This window comes from Tachyglossus aculeatus, chromosome 21 (assembly GCF_015852505.1).
Source record: "Tachyglossus aculeatus isolate mTacAcu1 chromosome 21, mTacAcu1.pri, whole genome shotgun sequence".
NCBI lineage: Eukaryota > Metazoa > Chordata > Mammalia > Monotremata > Tachyglossidae > Tachyglossus > Tachyglossus aculeatus.
This window is the reverse complement of record NC_052086.1, coordinates 26,947,735-26,971,882: the sequence shown is the minus strand read 5'-3', so window position 1 is coordinate 26,971,882 and position 24,148 is coordinate 26,947,735. Positions and strand designations below refer to the sequence as shown.

General features: G+C 52.3%; 1 protein-coding gene across 1 annotated transcript in view; it reads left to right on the top strand.

Moving 5' to 3' along the window:
- The window catches only part of NCOR2 (nuclear receptor corepressor 2), a 443,860-nt gene that overhangs the window by 365,060 nt on the left and 54,652 nt on the right, over nucleotides 1-24,148 (top strand). The window contains exons 18-21 of the mRNA XM_038762437.1: nucleotides 9,327-9,469; nucleotides 16,563-16,710; nucleotides 19,560-19,610; nucleotides 20,517-21,198. Coding sequence (XP_038618365.1) covers nucleotides 9,327-9,469; nucleotides 16,563-16,710; nucleotides 19,560-19,610; nucleotides 20,517-21,198 — 1,024 coding nt within the window. The remainder of the gene's footprint in view (nucleotides 1-9,326; nucleotides 9,470-16,562; nucleotides 16,711-19,559; nucleotides 19,611-20,516; nucleotides 21,199-24,148) is intronic.

Below are 24,148 nucleotides of genomic sequence, written 5' to 3'. Positions count from 1 at the left end.
CAGTCCCTGTCCCGCATGGGGCTCACGGTCCATAGAATGAAGTTCTCCTCTGAGCAAGAACATTTTGGGGGGCAGAGGAAATTAGTTTGAAAAATTGGCAAGAGGAGAGTCTCTGAGGTCCTAGATCTCTGTCTCCATTGTCGTCCCGCTGCTGGTGTTCAGATAGGCCGGGGAAGGAAGGAGGGAGGGAGAGAAGGAACGGGAGTGGCTAAGTTGGCCCGCCTCTTGTCACCTTGGGCTTGTTGAAAGGCCCCATTCAGAGCTTCCGAGTCAGTGAGAGGAAAAGATTAGAACCCGCTCCTTCTGCCCCCGTGCCCCTGGCTTTTCTCTTTGGCTTTCTGGCCGGGGCTGGGGTGGAGCCAGGGCAAGGGTGGCCCCGGTGGCATTGTTCAACCTCTGATCCTGGGCCTCCGGGCAGCTGGTGGGAATGCAGACCAGAGTCACCCCCTTACCTGTGGAGAGGAGTGGAGGCAGGCTGGGGGCGGGGGCCAGTGCTGGGGCACTGAGTGGCCCTTATCTGCGGGCTGCCTGGGCAGCTGGATGGTGATAATGATAATAATAGTACTTATTAAGCACTTACTAGCTGCTAAGCTGCTTAGAAGCAGCATGGCTCAATGGAAAGAGCCCGGGCTTTGGAGTCAGAGGTCATGGGTTCAAATCCCAGCTCTGCCAATTGACAAGTCACTTCACTTCTCTGGGCCTCAGTTCCCTCATCTGTAAAATGGGGAGGAAGACTGTGAACCCCCCGTGGGACAACCTGATCACCTTGTAACCTCCCCAGCGCTTAGAATAATAATAACGTTGGTATTTGTTAAGCGCTTACTATGTGCCAAACACTGTTCTAAGTGCTGGGGAGGTTACAAGGTGATCAGGTTGTCCCATGGGGGGCTCACACAATTTTAATCCCCATTTTACAGATGAGGTAACTGAGGCCCAGAGAAGTGAAGTGACTTGTCCAAAGCCACACAGCTGACCGTTGGCGGAGCCGGGATTTGAACCCATGACCTCTGACTCCAAACCCCAGGCTCTTTCCACTGAGCCACGCTGCTTCTCCAACAGTGCTTTGCACATAGTAAGCACTTAATAAATGCCATCATTATTATTATTGTTATTATTATTATTGCTATGTGCCATGCACTGTTGTAAACACTGGGGTCGATCCAAGTTAATCAGGCTGGACAGAGCCCCTGTCCCCCATGGGGCTCACACTCTTACAGTGCCAGGCTGAAGCCCGCCTTCGGGGACGGGACATGTTTCGGACCGCTCCTTGCCGAGAGTTGGGAGAATCCTGCCTGGAACCTGGAGATAAGCTCCAATCCAGCCTCAGCTGCAGCTGCAGCCGCCTGAGTCTCTTCCCCAGCCCTGAAGCGGAAAGCAGTTCTGCTCTGGTTCTCTTCTCCCTCCTTCTTCTCCTCTTCCTCCGCCTCCTCCTCCCTTCACCGCCACCTCTCTCCCCTCCCCGCCCGCCACCGCCGCCACCACCACCGTCCCCCCCGTTCTCGGCCCCCCCTTTGGCCGCTGCGCGAGAACACAAACAGGGAGGAGTGGAGCGGATGTGAGAGCAGAGCCTTCCAGCGCCTCGCAGTGCCTCGCAGTGCCTCGCAGCAGCAGCAGCAGCAGGAACCCAGGCGGGAGCGGGAGGCCAGGCGTCAGCAGGCAGCCCCCCCAGAGCCGCTCTGTCCACGTCGGAACACAGGCCACCCGTGGGGTCTCCAGCCCGCCCGCAACCTGCCTGCCGTATGTTTCGGGAAAACTTAACGGAAGGGCAAACGCGGATAAGAGAATGTGAGTAAATGCAGCCGCTGCCTCGGGCTCGTCCTCGAACGAGTCCGACGGTGGGAAGTTGGATGAGGGGGGTGTTTATAGCTGGAGGCAGGGAGAATCCCCCAAAGCCGGCACCAACTGCGTTGGCAGGGTGGCGATGAGCCGTGCGGTGCCCACCGTGCCAGCGGGTGCGAGTGGGAGAGAGGCTTCGCCCCAACCCAGGGAGCGCGGGTGCCGAGTGGACACGGGGTGGGCGCGATGTGTCTCCCCGCGCTGCCTCGCACAGCGGGTGGGGGGCTGTGGGGGGCTGCCGGTGGCTGTGGGGAGTTGTTGGCGAGATGGAGCGTGGCTGCTGTTTCTTCTGCATGATAATTACAGTTTGGGGAAAGCAGGTGTCTGCACTTCAGAGGCTGAGATGAGAATCCGTCTGAGATCCCAGCCCTCTCCCCTCCTTCACCCCCCCCCCCCCCGCCGGCTCCCCCCTCCCCACCCCCACTTTCCTGGCTGTACAGACTGGATCTCCCCCGCAGGGCCGGGCCATCTGTGCTTTGGAAACAAGGCAGTCCTGGCACTGTCAGTTAGAAACAGTGGCACCTGGGTCATCCCACCAGCCGGGAATGAGCAGGGCACTGGAGGGGGAGGAGGAGGAGGACAATGAGACCGAATGGGTGGGGTGGGAAGAAGTGGCCCACTGAACCGAAGCCCAGTCCTTAACTCCATGTGCAGGTTTGTGGGGAATGCCCCCTACTTCCCCCACGCCTCCCTGCATGCCCAGAGAGTCCAAGTTAGAATCTTCTCCTCACCCTCCACCCCCAGTTCCATCCCCTGTCCCCTGTTGCCCCGCACTGTCCCCTGCCGCCCCTGGACCTGGCAGGGGCCACCTTTCTATTTTGGGTTGCGGTGGAGCATTTAAGAGGCAGCAGGACCCGGGCACGGAGACGGCCATTTGGAAGCCGTCAGGGCAGCAGCTGGAGGCCCCAGTGCCTGCCAGATTGCAGAGGGCAGCTGAGGCGGGCAGCAGGGTGGCTGGGGGAGGAGGGGAAGGGAGGGCGAGGGAGGCGGGAGAGGCCCGCCACTCTGGGAATGGATCAGCTCATTCCTCGTGGGATTTGTGGGCCCACAGGGCAGTCGTCACCGAGGTTCTGGAGTAGGGGCCAGGGGGTGGGGGAATATCATCCGTGGGAGAGGGGTGAAGGGGGAGGGTGGGCTCATCTTCCCTCTGAGGGAGGCCTCGCTGCTGTGCCGACAAGTGGAGTTAATTAAGGGTCCGGCCTCCCTGACTTGCCATTCAGCCACCCCCTTATTTATTTATTTACCCGGTTTGGAAATGTCACTAAATGGCGCTGTCCGGAGCCGCCCGATAGTTCCCCACCGGCGGGTCCGGGCCCAAACCCGGGACCAGCTGCCGCGGTTTCTGCGCCTCCGGTTTGACACGTTGGCCTGAATCTTTGGCCCAGGTTGTGCAGGGTAAATAAAAGCTGCTCCCCAACCCGCAAGGCCGCCGGCGTGGTGGAAACGGCAGCTTAGCTGGCGGCTCAGACAGGGAAAGGTCGGGCTACCTCGGGACACTTGATCCCTTTCCCCGCTCCCGCCCCTTGTTGTTGCCTAGCCGTTGTCCGGGCTTCCCACTCAGCAGGGCTGGGAAGGTGGAGCCGCTTCATAGTGTCCCGAGGTCCTGAGAACTGTGTGGGTTCCCACCTCCCCGGACGGAGCAGGTGGGCTGAGGACAACGCTTTGGACTTTAACTCTGCCGTTCCTAACCACGCTGAGCCAGCCCGGACTACAGGTGGAGAGGCACGCTGATTTGTGAGAAGCAGCACCGCCTCGTAGATAGAGCACAGGCCTTGGGAATCAGAAGGTCCTGGAGTCTGATGCCAGCTCCTCCACTTGTCCACTGTGTGTCCTTGGGCAAGTCACTTCACTTCTCTGTGACCCAGTTCCCCCCTCTGTAAAACGGGCATTGAGATTGTGAATCCTGTTTGGGACAGGGACTCTGTTCAAGCTGATTTGCTTGTATCCACCTATCTGGCTTAAAGAAGCAACTTGGCTTAGTGGATAGAGCACAGGCTTGGGAATCAGAAGTCATCAGAGAAGCAGCGTGGCTCAGTGGAAAGAGCACGGGCTTTGGAGTCAGAGATCGTGGGTTCAAATCCCGGCTCCTCCAGTTGTCAGCTGTGTGACTTTGGGGAAGTCACTTAACTTCTCTGTGCCTTAGTGACCTCATCTGTAAAATGGGGATTAAGACTGTGAGCCCCCCATGGGACAACCTGATCACCTTGTAACCCCTCCAGTGTTTAGAACAGTGCTTTGCACGTAGTAAGCGCTTAATAAATGTCATCATTATTATTACTATCCCGGCTCCACCGCTTGTCAGCTATGTGACTTTGGGCAAGTCACTTAACTTCTCTGTGCCTCAGTTAACTCAACTGTAAAATGGGGATTAAGACTGTGAGGCCCAGATGGGACAACCTGATTACCTTGTATCTACCCCAGTGCTTAGAACAGTGCTTGGCACATAGTAAGCGTTCAACAAATACCATCATCATCACCCCAGCGCTTAGTACAGTGCCTGGCATGTGGTAAATACTTAACAAATACCGCAATTCTTCTTGTTGTTAACGTTATTATTAATATTATTACTATTGTCATTATTATTACGACAGTCTGCCCTGTATCCAGTTCTTTAACAGCTTCAAAATTCCTCCTCCCTTCTTTTTCCTCTTCTCCTTCCCTTCATTCCCCTCCCTCCCCCCACCCACTACCCAGGACCCATTTCCCAACCTTTTCTTCCTGCATCCACACCTCCTGGCTGCCAGTTTTGCTTGGAGCTTGGTGGCGGAGAAAAGCCTAAAAATGTGCCAAGGCAAAATCCTTTACCCAAGGGGATTTCAAGTTGACCTTCCACATGCCAGAGCCCCTTTTAACTTTTTCATAAATTAAGACTTGACTGCCCGGGGCCTTGTGGACCTAATTGGGATGTAGCGTCACGATCGCGTTATCAATCATAATCGCCCTCGTCATTCCTACCGTGTTGATTAAAGCACCTGCTTTAGGCGCGATGCCCTGGGGTGGAGACAAGGTAATGAGCGTGTGGCCCTGCAGGAGTTAAGAGCCTCTGGCGTCCTTCCGCTGGAGACATTGGGAACTTGGCGGTAAGCACTAGCTTGGGCTGAAGGCTTGAGATACAAGGTCACTGCCGGGGAGAGGAAAGATATAAATAGAGACATTTGGGCTTTGAGTCTGTCTCTGCAGCATAGGCTGTCTGCACCCAGCACGGAGTCGGCCTGGCCAATCCAGACTCGGGACTTGCGGAGAAGGGTGCCGTCACCCACATTTGGCGGGCAAGACTTGTAGTCATGCCAGAAGCCTCTGGTCTCTCCACAAAAATAAACCTGTCGGACGCTTGGGCTCGTTTCGCCAGAGGAAATGGACCTCAACCATGGCAGAGATTTTGGTTTGGCTCTCTAACTTCCTGACAGGGCAGCGCGTGAGACAGTAGGACCAGATAACATGGAAGGTAGTGCAGTCTCCTTTCCCAGACATTTTTCCAGTTAGGCTAGGCATCTGTCTGGCAGTCTGAGACGGAGTGGGTGCCATTCTCGGAGACACGAGAGGTACGGAGGAGGTAGATTAAGCACCTCAGAGACCGCTCCTGAAGCAGGGAAACTGGTCCTCAGTTTTCATGGTGATGTTGACTGAAATCGTGTCCTGGTCCAGCCGTGAGCAGGCCAGAGAGGCTGCCGGATGATGCGGCAAGTCTTCCCACAGTTTGAGCTCTTGGACTCCTTAAGGATTCAGGTGATAGGATACCAGAGGGAGAAGTGAGCGCTTAATAAATACCATTATCGCATTTGGTCTGAGCAGACATTGCTCTCGTGGTCATTGTTGGCTGATCATCGGTTCCTACTCCCTTCCCGCTGAACTCTGGGTCTGGTGTACTGTACTAGATTATTCTACCCCAGGTGCCTAGAATAATGCTCAGCACACACTAAGCATCAGTAAATACCACTGATTGATTGCACGGGCTCTGGGGAGTCAGTAACAATCGAGCTGGGAGAGCTGATGGTACACTGCTCCGCACACAGTAGGCACTCAATAAATACAATTGAATGAATGAATGATGGAGCTGAGGGCAACTAACCTATCCAGGTGAAAGACCGAGGGGCTTCAGCCACTCTTCCACAGATGGTCATCTTCTCACATCCTGGCCTTCCCCCGGCCCCAGGGAAGGGTGGAGCTGATGGCCCAGCTTGACATTTTGATTGACCCTAGAGGCCTCTGGAAGAGTGGGGGGACCCGGTTAATAATAATCATAATAATTATGATGCTTGCTAAGCGCCTACTATGTGCCGTGCCCTGTTTTCAGTGTTGGGGTTGATTCAGTATAATCAATTGAGACACAGTCTCTATCCTGCCTGGGGCTTGCAGTCTAGGGGCTGCAGTGTGACCTGGTCAAAAACTCAGGGCTGGAAATCAGCAGACCCAGGTTCTAATTCTGGCTCTTCCACTTACCTGCCTTGTGAGCTTGGGCAGATCACTTAATCAGTAATATTTATTAAGCATTTACTTATGTGCAGAGCACAGTACTGCTTGGGAAAGTACATTACATCAGAATTAGCAGTCACGTCGCCTGCCCATAACGAGCTTAACTACTATGTGCCTCAATTTCCTCAACTGTAGAATAGGGATTAAATACCTGTTCTCCCTCCCATGTAACTGTGAGCCCCATGTGAGACAGGGACTGTGTCCAATCCCCATTTTACAGAAGAGGAAACTGAGGCACAGAGAAACAGATTGATTTGCCCAAGGTCACACAGCTAGCAGTTAGCAGAGTGGAGATTAGAACCGAGGTCTTCTGACTTCCATGAGCCATGTATATATGCATATGTATACCTGTATATATGCTTGTACGTATTTATTGCTCTATTTTATTTGTACATATTTATTCTATTTATTTTATTTTGTTAATATGTTTTGGTCTCTGTCTCCCCCTTCTAGACTGTGAGCCCACTGTTGGGTAGGGACCGTCTCTATATTTTGCCAACTTGTACTTCCCAAGCGCTCAGTACAGTGCTCTGCACACAGTAAGCGCTCAATAAATACGATTGAATGAATGAATGAATGAATGTCGAAAGCTCATGCCACTGCAGGCCCTCAGCGGCACTGACCTTTGGTTGTATTTCATTTCCTTTCCAAATTAATTTCAGATAAATTTTGCAAGTTGGGCGACAGGTCCTGCATTCCCTCAGTCTCCTCTCCTGCCTCACTCCCGTTCACGTGGGGCACCTGTTTCCACCAGGACCATCCAGTCTGTCCCCCAAAAGCCCAGGAAAGTCAGTTTTCAGAAATTTTAAAGTGTTGACTGAAGGATCAGGCCTGATTGGGGAATACGGTCAAAATCAATCAATTAATTGTATTTATTGAGCACTTGCTGTGTGCAGAGTGCGGTACTAAGCTTTTGGGAAAGCACAATATAGCTATTAGTCTCCTTTAAGATGTGACCTGCTACTGACGATCCTCCGCCCCCTTTCTGTTTTTTATCCTTCGTTTCCTTCCTACCTTACATCCCAAAGTATCTTCATCTTCCCACCATGTCCAGAGGCTGCTCCCTGTCATTCAGTGCTTAGTGAGCACCGACTGAGTGTGTGAGTGTGTACGTAGAGATAGAGTGCACAAAGAAGACACCACTGATGGTGAAATTCACTGCAGTGTGTGTGTGTGTGTTACATGTGTGTGTTTGTGAAGAGGCCAGTGTGAAACCCAGAGTCCTGACCACATTATGTCACAAAGACTGGGCCATGTCATGCCAACACATTTCTTGTTCTCAGTGCCTGTTCCGTTTTTATTTTTGCCTCCTTGTCTCACGATCCTTACGAAGCTTCTGCTCAAAAGGAGTCACTCCTTTCACGATTTCAGGCCACCAACGTGGTCTATCTGCCACATTTAGCTCCCAGTTTTCAGCAGGGAAGCAGCATTGTCTGAGGATTTGTTTGACAACAGCCTTAAAATGCTTCCCCTCTTCTCCTTGCTTTCCATCTCTCAATTCCAGCGCACCCCACAGCAGTTGCTTAGGTATCCTGCTGTCGACCATGGTCTTGCACGATCCACATAACGCCTGGGTGCAGTGGTGAGCATAGCTTCAAAGCTTTGAGTCTGATCTCATTCTAGGACTTCATTGTTGATGAGCCAGTGCTGCTGTTAGGTGTTGTTACGGTCTGGATGGGACGTCGATGAAGTTGCTCAGAGAGTCAGAAGTGGTGGTATCTATGGGTCTCCCAATTGTTGAGAAGTTTGGAAGTATTGCTGCCGTGTAGTCATCAAGTTAGGTCAGTCAGTCACTTGTATTTATCGAGCACTTACTTTGTGCAGAACACTGTACTAAGCACTTGGGAGAGTACAGTATAACAATATAACAGACACATTCCCTACCCACAAGCTTTACAGTCAAGCAACAGTATGTGCTGTGTTCTACCTGGTAACAACCATTTAATGGTAACAATGGTGGTATTTGTTCAGTGCTTACTCTGTGCCAAGCATTGTACTAACACTAGGGTAAATATGATCTTGAAATCTACCTGAAGGTGAGCTGGCCTTCCTGCTTAGGGAAGCAGCATGGCTTCATGAAAAGGAGCACGGGCTTGGGAGTCAAAGGTCGTGGGTTCTAATCCTGCCACTAGTCAGCTGTGTGACTTTGGGCAAGTCACTTAACTTCTCTGTGCCTCAGTTACCTCATCTGTAAAATGGGGATTAAGACTGTGAGCCCCACATAAAGCAACCTGATTACCTTTTATGTACCCCAGTGCTTAGAACAGTGCTTGGCACATAAAAGGCGCTTAACAAATGCCATCATTATTATTGTCTTTAGTCGGTGCTGCCCAGGTAGCAGAATTCTGTGACCATGTTTTCCTGTATAGATTTTGTGTTGTTCATGTGTGTAGCTTCCCTGGTGCGGGCTGATCGGTTTCCTTGATTGTCTTCAGACTTCCCATCATCCTATAACGTCTGGCAGATTCACCAACTCAGGAGAAAACACTGGACTAGGCACTTGGGAGGCTAGAGAAGCAGCATGGCTCAATGGAAAGAGCATGGGCTTGGGAGTCAGAGGTCATGGGTTCAAATCCCGGCTCCGCCAATTGCCAGCTGTGTGACTTTGGGCAAGTCACTTAACTTCTCCGTGCCTCAGTTACCTCATCTGTAAAATGGGGATTAAGACTGTGAGCCCCACGTGGGACAACCTGATCATCTCGTATCCTCCCCAGCGCTTAGAACAGTGCTCTGCACATAGTAAGTGTTTAACAAATGCCATCATTATTATTATTACAGTCAGCGTAATGGAGATGATCCCTGTCCTCAAGGAGCTTACAGTCGAATGTCATCCCCTGGTCCTGCTGTGCCTTTGACCTCTTCCTCCTCCCCGTAATAACTTCAGCACCAAGTTGCCACCCTCCTGGTTCCCTTGTTTCCCCTGAGGTGTCATACTGGTCCAACAGCCGTCTTGCCTGCCATAAATCTGATCTTTGCCCAGTGTTCCTACAAAGTCCTTCCTGTGTGCTTGAATGCAGGTCTCCTGGAACATGGACGGAACTGGTCGGCCATTGCCAGGATGGTGGGCTCCAAGACCGTGTCGCAGTGTAAGAACTTCTATTTCAACTACAAGAAGAGGCAGAATTTGGATGAAATCCTGCAGCAGCACAAGCTAAAAATGGTCAGTAAATCTCTCCCTCCCCAACCTCTCCCCTTGGCCCCCACAGACATTTCCCTCCATACAGTTGATGTCGATAGGCTGCCAATCAAGAGAAAGTTTTTTCTCCCCAGCATAGAGTCAACTTTTTTCTCCCAGGAGCGCTGATCACATTGAGCAGAGAGCTCGGTGGGGAGGACGTGAAGGTGAACAGTCCATATTTGCTTCAGGCAGGGAGAACTGCGGAAAGAGTATTTGCTGGGTTCTAAAAAGTGGGACGCCAGACTTCGTAAGAGAGTTGTGGTTATTATTAGTTTTATTATTTTGGTATTCATTAAGTACTTACTAGGTGTCAAGCCGTGTTTTAAGTGCTGGAGTCGGTAGAAGTTAATCAGGGCAGACACAGTCCCTGTCCCATAAAGGGCTCACAGTCGAAGTAGGAGTCAGGGACAGGTATTTAATCCCCATTTTACAGATGAGAAAACTGAGGCCCAGAGTAACAAAGTGCCTTGCCCAGGCTCACAAGCAGGCAAGCATCAGAGCCAGGATTAGAATCCAAGTCCTCTGATTCCCAGGTCCAAGTTCTTCCCACTAGGCCATGTTGCATCTCATATTGGTGATATTTGTTAAGCTCTTACTGTGTGCCAAGCACTGTGCTAAACTAATTAGATTGAACACAATCCCTGTCCCTCATGAGGCTCACAGTCCAAGAGGGAGGGAGAACTAGTGTTTAAGCCCCATTTTGCAGATGTGGAAACTGAGGTGCAGAAATCAATAATAATAATAATAATAATCATGGTATTTGTTAAGTACATGTGCCAGGCACCGTATTAAGCGCTGGAGTGGATCCAAGCAAATCGGGTTGGACACACAGTCCCTGACCCATGTGGGCTCACAGTCTCAATCCCCATTTTACAGATGAGGTAATTGAGGCACAGAGAAGTTAAGCGACTTGCCCAAGCAAGTGCTCAGATGGAGCCAGAATTACAACCCGGGTCTCTCCTGACTCTTTCCACTAAGCCCACACGGCTTCTCAGACTTAAAAGGAAACCCAGCCACAGTGTCCTCTTAAAGGAGATGGTATAAATACATTTCCCTTCATCGGTTTCCAGAGAATAAAATTATTTTCATTCGTGCCAACCAACAGAAAAGGCCGTTGAGTCGCAGGGAGTTGGGGAGGAGGGTGAGTGGGTCTCACAGTGCAATCCCCTGATGCAACTGGATGAGGAAACAGAATGGGAGTCCCCGACTCATGAGGAAATTGAACGTGGCCGTCAACCTGCGAAAGAAGCGTCCCAAAGCCCCGATTTTTCTCTTCCGACCAAGAGCGAGGTCATCCGGGGCCTCCTCCCTACTTTGGTGTTTCAGAAACAAGAACCTCAGAAAGTTGGATGGGAAGGCCTGGCCCCAGTCCGTGGGGAGAAAGGGTGGTGTGATGTTCCCGCGCAGTGCCGATTGCCCATTGTCTGGAGGCCCGTTTGATTCCATTGGAAAGTTTTCCACCTGCCGACCATCTTCCTTATCCAGCTGCGTTTGGGATTTAATTGCCGGACACTTCCCCATGCAGAGCCAAACCTCCAAGTTGGCTTCTTGGATCGCGGGGCTGTGACTTGCTGGAGTGACTTTGCCCGGAGAGAAGCCCGATTCTGGAGTAAAGAGAATCAGAGAAATTGGAGTGATGGGGTCCCACTCCAAGAACGTGGGAGGAGCCTCGGGCCTGAGCCCAGGACCAAGGCCACAAACCTGCAGCACTGGTTCCAGAGTGAGCGAGCGGATAAAGGGGCAGCGGTCCCCATGTGCGTTCTGGTGGCAGAGGCGGGACCTATTTGCAGTCAAGGTCGAGTGCCAGTGCTGGGCCCTTGGGCCTCAGAAGCCACTTTGGACTCTACCACCCATTACTATTTTTAAGGATTCCTGCTGGCTGGTCTCCCTGACGGGACCCCCGAAAAGGTTCTTTGATCAGAAACCTTCGCCTTGAGGTTCCAGCCCCAGCATCGCAGCTTCAGCGCTAGGACCCTGGTCTCCTTCTCCTCATCCCAGAGCCATGTTCTTTCTGCTACCCCTCCAACCCATAGATGGAACTTCTTGAGCACCATCTGTGCTAAACACTGTCCTTAGAACTTGACAGAGGTTAGTGAGAGGAGACACAGCAAATCAATCGATCAATCAGTAATATTTATTGAGCACTTACTGTGTGCAGAGCACTGAAGTAAGCACTTGGGAGAATACAATACAACGGAGTTGGTAGACACGTCACCAGCCCGCAAAGAGAAATTCCCTGCCATCAGTGAGCTTATAGTCAGGGCAGCCCATGGGTTGAATTCATGGATTTGGATTTTTTTTTGGTTAAGCATGTGCCAGGTACTGTCCCAAGTGCTGGTATAGATACAGGATAATCAGTGTAAACATAGTCCCTGCCCCACATGGAGCTCACAGTCTTACTCCCCATTTTACAAATGAGGTAACTGAGGCACAGTGAAGTGACTTGACCAAGGTCACACAGCAGACAAGTGGCGGAGCCGGGATTAGAACCCAGGTCCTCTGACTCCTACAAGCCCATGCTCTTTCCACTAGGCCTTGCTGCTTCAGATTTCTCCTTTTCACAATATCTCCCATTCCCGCTTAGGATATGGGTCTCCCTTAGGCAAATTAGCTTTTCTTCCCCACTCATTCATTCAACTCATCCAATCGTATTTATTGAGCGTGTACTGTGTGCAGAGCACTGTACTAAGCACTTGGAAAGTACAGTTCGGCAATAGATAGAGACGGTCCCTACCCAACAACGGGCTCACAGTCTAGAAAAGGGAGACAGACCACAAAACAACTAGACAGATGTCAATACCAACAGAATAGATAAATAGAATTATAGATATATACACATCATTAATAAAGTAGAGTAATAAATATGTACAAATATACACAAGTGCTGTGGGGACGGGAGGGGAGTAGGGCAGAGGGAGGGAGTGGGGCATTGGGGAGAGGAGGAGGAGCAGAGAAACAGGGGTGCTCAGTCTGGGAAGGCCTCCTGGAGGAGGTGAGCTCTCAGTAGGGCTTTGAAGGGAGGAAGAGAGCCAGTTTGGTAGATGTGTGGAGGGAGGGCATTCTGGGCCAGGGGTAGGACGTAGGCCAGGGGTCGATGGCTGGCAGGTGAGAACGAGGAACCGTGAGAAGGTTAGCGCCAGTGAAGGGGAGTTTGTGGGCTGGGCTGTAGAAGGAGAGAAGGGAGGTAAGGTAGGAGAGGGCAAGGTGATGGAGAGCTCTGAAGCCGATAGTGAGGAGTTTTTGCTTCATGCGAAGGTTGATCGGCAACATGCTCTGAGACCCAGGAGAAGCTTGCTGCCTTGCCCAGACTCCATAAGTCAGTAACCCAGCTGAACCCTGAGGCCCTTACATTCTGGACTCCACCCCGGGGTTCTCTCCTCTGAGGTTCAGGATTCCCTTCAACATCTATCAACATTTGGAACTGAAGACAGGCCCCTGCGGAAGGCGGAAGCCTGCCCGGAGAGCAGAGACAGTAACCGTCCCTATCGCTCCTTTCTGTCAACGTGATGTTGGCCTGCCAGCTCTCCGACTGCTACAGAATCCACCCCTGGGACATGGTGTTGGCACACATCCTGGGGGGCCTCTGGGAAGACACACGATTTCCAGCCAGTAAAGGGAAGTTTCTCTGGGTTTGCCTCCCCTTTTGGCCTGGGAACTTTTGTGGCCGTGAATGAGAAAGCCACAGTAAAGGCGGCCACCTCGGCCTGCTTAAAGGGAACTCTCTCGGGAACTGTGGGAGGAAGAATGTAATGTTGCTCCCCTGTGGGTATTGGGAGGAAGGCAGAGCTCGAGAGAGAGGCTTCTCTTCCCATTTCTGGTGGTTGGTGGTGTTTTGCCCTGGTGGGTGGCTAACAGCGTCTCTGTAATCTGCCCTGGAGATCTCTGAAACCAAAGGTAGGAGCCTGGAGAGGCAGGAGAGTGATTCGCTCCAGCTCCAGGACATGCCAATTCTCTTTTTTTCCTATATTGGACGTTTGGCCTTTTTCACGATCAAAACTCTATGACCAAACTCCCAGCATCCCTATGGGGCTATAAGAGGCTGTGGCAGGACAGGCAGCGCTAATCGATGCTCAGACTCCCACCAGAGCTGGTCTGGGGGCAGATCCTTCTTCTGTCCTTCCTCTCCCTCCCCCAACCCCCAAATTAGGGATGTCAGAGAACCCGTGTGTGTCAGAGCAGCCCACAACCAGGGGAGACGATGCCCTGGTTTTTCTGGTGCTGTGAACAGAGCCAGAGGTGGTTGTTGCTCCTGGGGGGCGGGCACACCACCGTGTCACCCCCAAATACCACTCCAAGGGCAGCTTTGGCCCAGAGTCCATCCTTCACTCAGCCTGCCCTGTCATGGTCTTCCCCATGGCAGCCCCTCTGTGGGAGCCTGTTCTCCAGCCTCTCTTTTCCCAGTCCCGTCTGGGCCCGCCCCACCGCCTCGCCACTCTGGCCACACAGGAAAGAGAAGAGGAAACAAGGGGTCAGAGGCTTTAACGTTGTGGCAGCAAGCATCATCTTTCCATATTCCGGATTCTCACAAAGTCTGGCCAGAGCATTGTTACGTGGGAAGTTTGCAGGAAGCCGGTTTTGGGGTGGTGGCTATTTGCTTTTTGGGGAGTTTTATAATAGTTGGCATCGGTGATCCTATTTTCTTTTTCTTTGTTTTTTTTTTCACTCACCATTCCCATATTCTCAGTCTAGATTTTAAAAGGGACTACACACACATACACACACACACACACACACGCGCGCGCGCGCGGATATCACCCCTCTCTCCTCCCCCCATCTCTGGAGTATCTCCATGTCCACGAATCTCTCCCATCCTTTGGATCTTTGGGAGTTGTCTAGGTCGGTTTCTTTCCATACCAATGACCCAGCGCTTAGAACAGTGCTGTGCACATAGTAAGCGCTTAATAAATGCCATTATTATTTATTATTCGTGCTCTACTTCAGTCCTTATTTCCCCAGCTGGTGTCGCAGGCCATATTAGGCAGCTGCCTGGTTCTTTTTTATTTCTCAGCTGAGAAAATCATAAAAACTGGATGGCATGTGATGGTCTCCTCCAACCTCCCTCCCCCACTCCAACTTCCGGCCAGCCCTCCCCCTGCAGACCTCCGATCCCTGCTGAGTCATGTCTGCAGGGCATGCATGTTGACCAAAAATGGAAGATGGTCTTCATCTAAGGAACTGGCAATGCCCACAGCTGCTCCGGACTTTGTGCTGAGGGGCTTTGCCACTGGCCCACCGCTCCCCGCCCCCAAAGAACGTCACTATCAAGGAGCTAGGAAATGTCCACTTGCTGCTGTAGCAACTTTTTCAGCTCCCACGTGGCAGCTCTTCAAGTGCCTTTCACTAGGCCCGGAATATCCACGCTCCTCGGCTGACAAAAAATAGGTTTGAGGAGGAAACAAGCAATTACAACGACACCACCAACATTCTGTGGTCCTTAAGTGCCACGGAGCGGCATAAGCGGCTGGTGATCGGACAGAACAGGGGATTTTAACGGGCAGGAGAGAAGCAGGAAGAGGCCCCGAGACCCGGAGCCCCACCCTGGCCAAGAGCAACAGGCAAAGCCTCTTTCAGCTGGGGTCTCAAGGCTCTGTGGGTTTTCTGGAGAACCAGGTTATGTCCCCACTGGGGACCTCAGGGGAGGAGGATTTACAGCAGCTTGGGCACACAGCCCCTTCCACACAGAAGACAGTCCAGCAAGGTGGATTTGGTGCTCCAAAGGTGGAGAGATTCCTGGAGAGCAAGGTGACCCCCACCCCCAGTGGCATTTTCCTTTCCTTGCCTATGTAGCAAGGCATGCTGTGTTCATATAATGATGATGATAATAATGGTATTTATTAAGTGCTATGTGCCAAGCATTGTTCTAAGCATTGGGGTAGTAACAAGATAATCAGGTTGTCCCATTTAGGGCTAACAATCTTAATCCCCATTTTACAGAGAAGGTAACTGAGGCACAGAGAAGTTAAGTGGTTTGCCCAAGGTCACACAGCAGACAAGTGGTGGAGCCGGGTTTAGAACCACATCCTTTGATTCCCAAGTCTGTGCTTTTTCCACTAAGCCACACTGCTTTCATTTCCACCTTGGCCTGAGCTCCTAGGCCTGTCTTTACCCCCTGAGCTGAGCTCCGCTGTCCTCAGGCCTGGATGTATTGAGCAAAGACAGTGGGGAGCAAAGCTTGTGATGATTGAAAATCAAAGGCCCAGAATGACCCCAAAGCAACGATTACTTGGAGGACCCCACCCACAGAGTAGTGTGGGGCCAAAGGGTCATTCCTCCATGCCTGAGTGGTGCTCGGTGTGCGTTCAATCGAGCAATCCATCAGTGGGAGTCACTGAACGCTTCCTGCATGCAATACACTTCACTAAGTGCTTGGAAGAGTACAATAGTGTTGGTAGACACAACTCCTGCTCTCAAGGGGCTTACAGCCTTAACTGGGGAGACAGAGATTAAAATAACAGCCGGAGAGAGGAAGCAACCGTGGCTCTTTGGCCTAAGAGAGTTGCTGTTCTCATTGTCGGGTGCTGGTAACTGGGTGCATTTCTAACATCTGTGTGAGCCTAGGGTGGGGAGAGGACATTTCCCTCTACTTCCCCTCCCCCTTCCCCACAGAGTAGAGAGAGTTTTGTATTAAAGGCAGGGAGTGGAAGGTGAGGCAAGCTGGACTCCTCCACTAGGTTGGGGAAACTGTCCTCTCTACCTAGCAACAGGGAAGGACCGTATGGGAAAATTCCATTTGGTGTCCATGCTTCCAGGGCCCTTCCAGGGTGCCTGAATATGTAATTGGCTTTCTGGGGTGGAGTTGGGAACAATATAAAAGAGCGAGACTGACCGACCAACTGACCAGGTCAGCCCTCAAAAAGCTTGCAGTCTAATTTCAACCTGGTAAGAGGACCCCTGGACAAAGAGATGGATAACTTTGAACCCCCTTCAGTCTATTGGTGAATTAGTAGTAGTATATTTTGTTTGGGGCAGAGGTGTTCTGCTCCTCCTCCCAGAAACCTGCTGCCACCGCCTCTGCCACCGTGCCATTTCTGCCTTGACCTCTTCTCTCTCCCCTGTCTTTCTCTCTCTGCCCTAGGAAAAGGAGAGGAACGCCAGGAGGAAGAAGAAAAAAACACCGGCCGCGCAGAATGAGGAGGTGCCGTTCCCTCCTGTGGCCGAAGATGAGGAGATGGAGGCCTCAGGGATGAGCGGCAATGAGGAGGAGATGGCGGAGGAAGCGGAGGGTGAGGGAAACTTTGGTAGAAAGAAAAACCGTCAATAACTCCCCCAGGTTCCTCCCTTCATGCTCAAGGCTGCGCCCTCAGCCGGAGTCTCCAGCCGGGAACCAGAATCGAAGGAAGGGGCCTGAGGGAGATGCTGCTGCATGGATCAATGTCTGTGTTCCCGGCATGTTCTTCAGCCATTTCTGGGAGAAAAGCTCTTGAGAAGGCGAGGGGGAGGGGTGCAAGAAGAGCTTTTCCGCAGCAGCCCATTGGCATGGGGTCCCCAGGACCCCACTGAGTGGGCTGTGATCCCCAGCTTCAGAGCACGGGCCTGCTTTGTTCATTTCTTGATGCCTCTGAGTGTCTGTTCCCACCCTCAAAGCCCCCAGCAGTCAGTGTGCCTCATGATGACCCACAGCCTTGCAGGGAAGGTGTCTCCTATTTGTTTTCATGCTGCAGAGAGATTAACTCCCAGTTGCTGCCGAGGCTGATTTCTCCAAACCCCAGCCCCCTCCCTGGGGCCCACCATCCCTGCTTTCAGGCCCCATTTCCCACTGTCTTTACTCTGTTGGCATCAAAGCTGCCACAAGCAGTGGCAGGTCAGGGCCGAGAGTCTTGCCTTCAGGCGCTGGTCGCCCAGGTCCAGCCGGGGAGGGGCCCTTTTCCCCTACCATCTCCCTTCTTCTCCACCAAGCCCCGGGGAGGCTGGATGGCTGGGGGGAGAGCTAGGTCAGGGGCCAGAAGACAAGACTAGAGAGCATATGGGTGGGAAGCACCCATGGCCTCTTTGCCATTCTCCTCCCCAGAATCTCGTGCCTTGTCACGTGTGAGCTAAAGGACTACAAAGTGCCTCTTTCTGGCTGGCCTGTGGCATGGCCCTGGGCCTTGGGTGGCTTTGGCCAATGGACCTATAGGGACCAGCTCTGCACGCCAGAGTAGCAGGTTAGGGAAATGTGTGCAATTTTATCGAAACAGCCCATTTCAGTTTTAGCCGGAGTAATTGAATAACTGAAACAGCCTTGCAGACAGCATGCTGTGCGATGGCCTCAGAGGATGGCCGATTGTGCCTGGAAATTGCAGGGCTTTTCAAGGAGCTTTTGAAAATGACTCATTATGGAACAGATCCCGGGCCCACCTTGTGCACTGAGGGGTGCATGACTCAGAGGCTGCACAGAAGCTGCTGCGATTTGCCCCGCCTTGGCATTATTCTGGAAGCAACAATAGGCTGCTACATTGAAAGGCCTGAAGAAGGCTTTCTTGCTCCAGCTCTGTGGAATCACCTGCTAAGCTGTCATAAGCCATCTGTCCTGTGCCTGGGTGCTACCATTGTCCCCTTATTAGTGCTTAGAACAGTGCTTGGCATATAGTAAGCACTTAACAAATACTATCATTATTATTATTGGCCACCGAAAGGAAAGCAAAGCAAAGTCCAGTAGTCAGGAGAGCTGGGATCAAATTCTGCCCCCAGGACTGCCTGACCTTGGGTGAATCTATTCCCCCTGACTGGGTCTCAGTTTCTTCAGCAATGAAATGGGGAGACTAGCCCCTGGCCTAGGCAGCTGTGCAATGGGAGAAGGGTCTCCCTGGTTGCCATGTGGCTCTAAATTTCACAGGTGAAAGGGGCTAGGGAAATGGTGCCAGCTGTGCCCTCTTAGGCAAAGTGCAAAGTCCCGGGTCATCAGGTAGCCAGGCTGCCTGGGACTCAGGAAACATTTGTTTTGAAAACCAGCCCCCACGGCTCACAGGCAGTGGATCCAATCCACCTGCCTTGTAAGACGACATGAACGAGATTCGGAAATCGAGAATGGACTGGTCTTGAAAAGCATTCTCCCAGACGCGAGCTCCTGCCCAAGTGGAGGTGCTGCTCTTTGTGTCCCGCAATGGACTATTCATTCATTCATTCGTATTTATTGAGCGCTTACTGTGTGCAGAGCACTGTACTAAGCGCTTGGGAAGTACAAGTTGGCAACATATAGAGACGGTCCCTACCCAACAGTGGGCTCACAGTCTAGAAGGGGGAGACAGAGAACAGAACAAAACGTATTAACAGAATAAAATAAATAGAATAAATATGTACAAGTAAAATAAATAGAGTAATAAATACATACAAACATATATACATATATACAGGTGATATACATATATACAGGTGACTAGGCTGGACAGAGCCCAGCGACTCTGGACAGAAGCTCTCGTCCCAGAATTCAACAGCTCCAGGGCCTCATGGGAGTCACTGCTGCCCCTGGCCGAAGCAATCAAAGTAGGAGGAGAGCCTGAGCCCGTGTCCATTGTCCACGTTGGTTGGGGTAACTGGAGAAGAAAGTGAATTCCAGAAAATATCTCGTACTTGCCTGAGGCCTATTGGTTGCCCTGGAGTAGGCTGTGGTAGGCTGAGGTGGTTTAGGCCATTGCATCCTGGAGGAGGGTTCCTGGGCCTCCCCATTAGCCCCAAGTTTTCCGGACAACCCACCTTCCCTTTTCCTCCCCAGATCTGTCTCCTCTCTGCTCCGGAACCCCAGCACCTTGAGGAGAATATTTTTATCTTGCTGTTTTACAGCCCACTCTGGGAGAGACCCTCCCCTCACAGCTGGATGGACCCTGTCTTTTTGGCTTCATGAGAGGACGTGAGAGTAGTGATGTGGCTCATGCGAGTATCTGGTTTCGGGGAGAGGGAAGAACGTGGAGGGAGGGAGAGAGGAAGCACGAGCCAGATACCGGCTCTGCTTGAGTTGGATGGGACACTCCTCTTTTCTTCCCCAACTGCCTAACCTTCAAGCTGCCACCCCCTTGCCTGTTCTCTTCTGTTTATCTTAGTTCATGCTGAATGTGGCTTGCCTCTCATTTTTAACTCTTCTCTGACTTCCTTCCAGTTTTACAACTTTCTGGCAATGAGCTACCCAGAGTTGAATGCGGTGGCCCAGGTACGGTGCCCCCCGCCTTGCCGGAGGGAGGGACGGGACTTGGGGACCTTTAGGGGATGCAGCTCCCTTCCCCTCCCCTCTCCCTCCCCCCTCCATCCTACACCATGGAGGGAGGCCTATGGCACTGCCCCCTGCTACGTCATCTCAGGCCTGTTTGGCATTGTTGCCATTTCTGGGTGCTGCTTTCTGTGGGATTCACACTATAGACTCAACCCTCCTCACCATTTTTTCACCTTTCTAGATCCCTTTCTGCTGTCTTTCTGATTGCCTGCTCCCTCCCCTGTGTGGTGTCTGCTGCCACTTGCATTCTCCCATGAGCCCGTTCTTCCAGATCACACTGAGAGACCATGTGCCCAGTCTGACCTACAGTCAGGAGCTCCACTTTTCATTCAAGAGGCAGGTGTTGAGGCACCGAGGGGATCTTAGGACTTAACAGTGATAGTAAAAGTGACGTTTGTAAAGTGCTTACTGTGCGTCTAGCACTGCAGTATGTGCTGGGGAAGATGCAGTACCATCAGATACTGTCCTCCAAGTCTTTCACAGGCTAAAGGGAAGGGAGAACCGTATTGAACCCCTCCCCGCTCATTTTACAGAGATCGAAACGAAGGCATACAGAAGTCAAATGATTGGTCCAAGGTCACTCAGTGGGAAAGTAGCAGAGCTGGAACTAGAGCCCTGCTCTTCTGCTTGCCAGCCCTGCACTCTTTCCGCTATTCCAAGCTGGCTCCCCGTAGCCAGGACTTGTACCTCTTTCCTTTGTGGAGGGGCATAAACTGGGGACACAGCTGAGATCTCTGGGCTCTAAGGCTCTTTGCTGCCCCAGGCTCCTCTCTCAGTCCCTCACGCCCCACAAATGGAGAGTGAGGTTTCAGCTCTCTCTCTCTTTCTCTCTCTGTTCTCTTCCAGCCACGGTGAACCACAGTTCGGACACCGAAAGCATTCCATCCCCAAGAACTGAGGCTAAAGATGGCGGTGAGAGCAAGCCAAAGCCCTCCACGGGCCCGGGGAGCGAGGTGGGGACAGGCACCCCCGCCAAGGCTGAGGATGCGGCAACTGCTGCTGCGGCTGCTGCTCCTGCCGCTGCTGCCACCACTGCTGCTGCTCCTGCTGCTGCCGCTGCTGCCCCTGCCGGGACCACCCTCTCCACCCCCGCCACCAGCCCCTCCCCAGCCCCTGCCACCGCCGCCGCCCCCAACAACGCCGCCACGGTCCCCGCCCAGCAGGCCCCGGAGGGTGAACCCCAGGCCTCAGCGGAAGCAAAGGCACCCGAGGACCTGGTCGTGGACGTGGTGAAGACGGAGGACCCCGCCAGCGGGGGAGGAGAGGAGCCCACCAAGAAGGAGGCAGCGGCGGAGGACCGGGAGGAGGAGCAGGAGGAGGAGGTTGGCCCGGAGAAGACGACCAAGGGCAGCGAGAAGAAGGTGGAGGCAGGCGGCGGGGGGTCAGCCACGGAAGGGACCCCGAAAGGCGAGAAGAAGGAGGGCGGCAGCAAGCCGGGCAAGGGTGCTGGAGCGAACCCTGACAGCGACTCAAGCGCTACCTGTAGTGCTGATGAGATGGAGGAACAGGACACGGTGGACAAGAACAGGTGAGCATCACGCGGGCCGCAAGTCCGCACACAGCTGGGGCAGATTGGCCCTTCCGGGCTCTTCTCAGGCCTGTGCATGCTCAGCTAGAGTCAGAGCCAGGCGTCCCGTCACTGTGGCCAGATAGGTCTGAAGGGCCCTGGTTTAGCACTTCGTGTACTGGCTCCCATGACCCATGTGAATCTCCCTACTGCCCCGATCATTGGCTCCCATCCCTACTGACATCCTCTGCTCCGGCTCAGAGGAGTGGCTGTGCCACCCCTTGTGCCCGCCCCAGCGAAGCCTCCATCTGGGGCCTCAGATGCTAATCCCAGTCCCGGCAGAGCTGCAGGCAGAGTTGGACTTCTTGGGGGGTCCTCCCGGATGACCTGAGCCACCCATTAGAGTTTCTGTGGACCTCAGGTTCCCTGGCTTTTCCCACATCATAGGTTGTCTGTGGTTCCTTCTTTTGGGCAGGAAACATTTCCCCTCCTGCCCCGGTGGTGGACCCTGTTGGGCCTCCTTGTGTCCTGTCCCAAAGGAGAATTGACTGAGTGCCTCCTGTGTACAGGCACTGCTTTCAGCACTGGAGTGAGGGCAGTCGGTGTGGGAGGCACACCCTCTGCCCTCACACAGCACACAAACCTGAGTATTGCTGCAGACTCCCTCTGGACCCGGCCACACTTCCAGCACCGCTCACGCAGGGCCTTGGTGGCCCAAGGGGACAGTCTGTGAGGGCACAGAGACTTATTGGTCATCTACTGACAGGAACAGCTTTATTCTGCTACCCCGGTCATGCTATGGATTTGACAATGTAGGAAGACATAGTGGTGGCAGCGGCGGCACTTATTGAGCATGTACTTGGGAAGGTGCACTTTACTAGATACTTTGGAAGGGCAGAGTAACCAAAGTAACCCTTCCTGTGCCCTCCCCCGCCAACCACCACCCTCCGGGACTATTCTCATTCATCAGAAGGGCGATCGGGAAGCTTCAGGCCTTCCGGATCACTGAGCAACAAATGTGAATTGGGCAGAAGCAAATGTTCCAGTCAATTAAGAAAGGGTGCCAATTCCCAGCAGCACTTAGGCTGCCCGCCATTCTGGGCTAAAGGGATCAGACCTCCCTTACTCTGCCCTCTCTCTTCCCCAGGGTCCCAGAGCATCATGGAAACAAAGTTTCAGATTGCCACTGGAGAACAGAGATCCCACAGATGGGAGTTAATTTCCCACCTCCATGTTGGTTGCCAAGGACCTCTCCTCTCTATCATGGCCTCTTACTGTCCCCAGGCCCTAGCCGGCTGGGTGGTGAAGCCCTCCCTCAGAGGATGAGAGGTCTAAGCCTTAAGGATCCTTTCTTCCTTAAGAAGCAGAAATCCCAGAATCTGAGAAGGCTCATGCAGCTTCATTCAGCGGCATTTCATCGTGGAAAGAGCACAGGCCTGGGGTCAGAGGACCTGAGTTCTGATTCTGGCTCTGCTGCTTACCTGCTGGGTGACCTTGGGAAAGTCACTTAACTTCTCTGTGCGTCGGTTTCCTCTATTGTAAAATGGGGATTAAGTACCTGTTCTCCCTCCTACTTCAACTGGGAGCCCCATGTGGGACAGGGGCTGTGTCCAACCCCAGTGCTTAGAACAGAGTTTGCCACATACTGAGTGATTAAAAGTACCATAAAAAAGAAGTCAATCAGTGGTATTTATTGAGTGTTCACATTCTGCAGAGCACTGTACTAAACATTTGGGAGAACACACTACAATAGAGTTGGTAGACATGATCCCTGCCTTCAGTCTAGTGCAGCTTCTGAGCTGAAGCATTCTTCTCTGTCGGGATCACTTTGAAAATCACCCCAGCCTCACAGTTCTTATCTATACATCCATATTATACTCTGTATCTGTAATTGATTTTAATGTCTATCACCCCTTCTAGTCTGTAAGCTCAGTGTGGACAGGGATCATGTCTACCAACTCAATTGTATTGTAAGTTCCTGTGTGCATCATACAGACTTCTGGACACGATAAACTCTCAGCAAATACCACTGATCGATTGGAGCATGGTGGTGGCATCTCCAGCACCCCTGAAGTTTTTTTGTGTTTGTTTTGCTTTCTGATGTTGTTTAAGTGCTTACTTTGTGCCAGGCACCATAATAAGCACAGGGGGAGATTCAAGATAATCAGATTGGACACGGTCCCTGTGCCACTTAGGGCTCATAGTCTCAATCCCCATTTTACAAATGAGATTACTGAGGCACAGAGAAGCTGCCCCTGCCTTCCTCTTACATCTCCTCCCCCCACACACCTCAAGCACCTCCCCAGACTCCTGGCCGGCTCTCCCAGGCCAAGTCTGAGGTGGAACCACGAGTGGTGGCAGAACAGGAAGAGACGTAGCATAGCCTAGTGGATAGAGCTTGGGCCTGAGAGTCGGAATAATAATAATAACGGTATCTGGTAAGCACTTAACTATGTGCCAGGCACTGTACTAAGCGCTGGGGTGGATACAAGCAGATGGGGTTGGACACAGTCCCTTTCCCACGTGGGGCTCACAGTCTCAATCCCCATTTTACAGATGAGGTAACTGAGGCCCAGAGAAATGAAGTGACTTGTCCAAGGTCACACAGCAGCAAGTGATGGAACCGGGATTAGAACCCATGACCCTTCTGACTCTTAGGCCTGTGCTCTATCCACTACGCCAAGCTGCTTCTCTAAGCAGCAGAAGAACTCGGGTTCAAATCCTAGCTCCGCCACTTGTCTGCTATGTCCTTGGGCAAGTCACTTAGCTTTTCTGTGCCTCAGTTACCTCATCTGTAAAATGGGAATTAAGATGTGGGACATGGACTTTTTCCAACCTGATTAGTTCCTGTTTATCCCAGGGTGTAGTACAATGCCCGGCACATAATAAGAGCTTAACAAATGCCCCTGCCTGCCCCTTGCAAAAAAAAAAAAAAAAAAAACCTGGACAACTCTGGTCTGGGCTTTGGGTG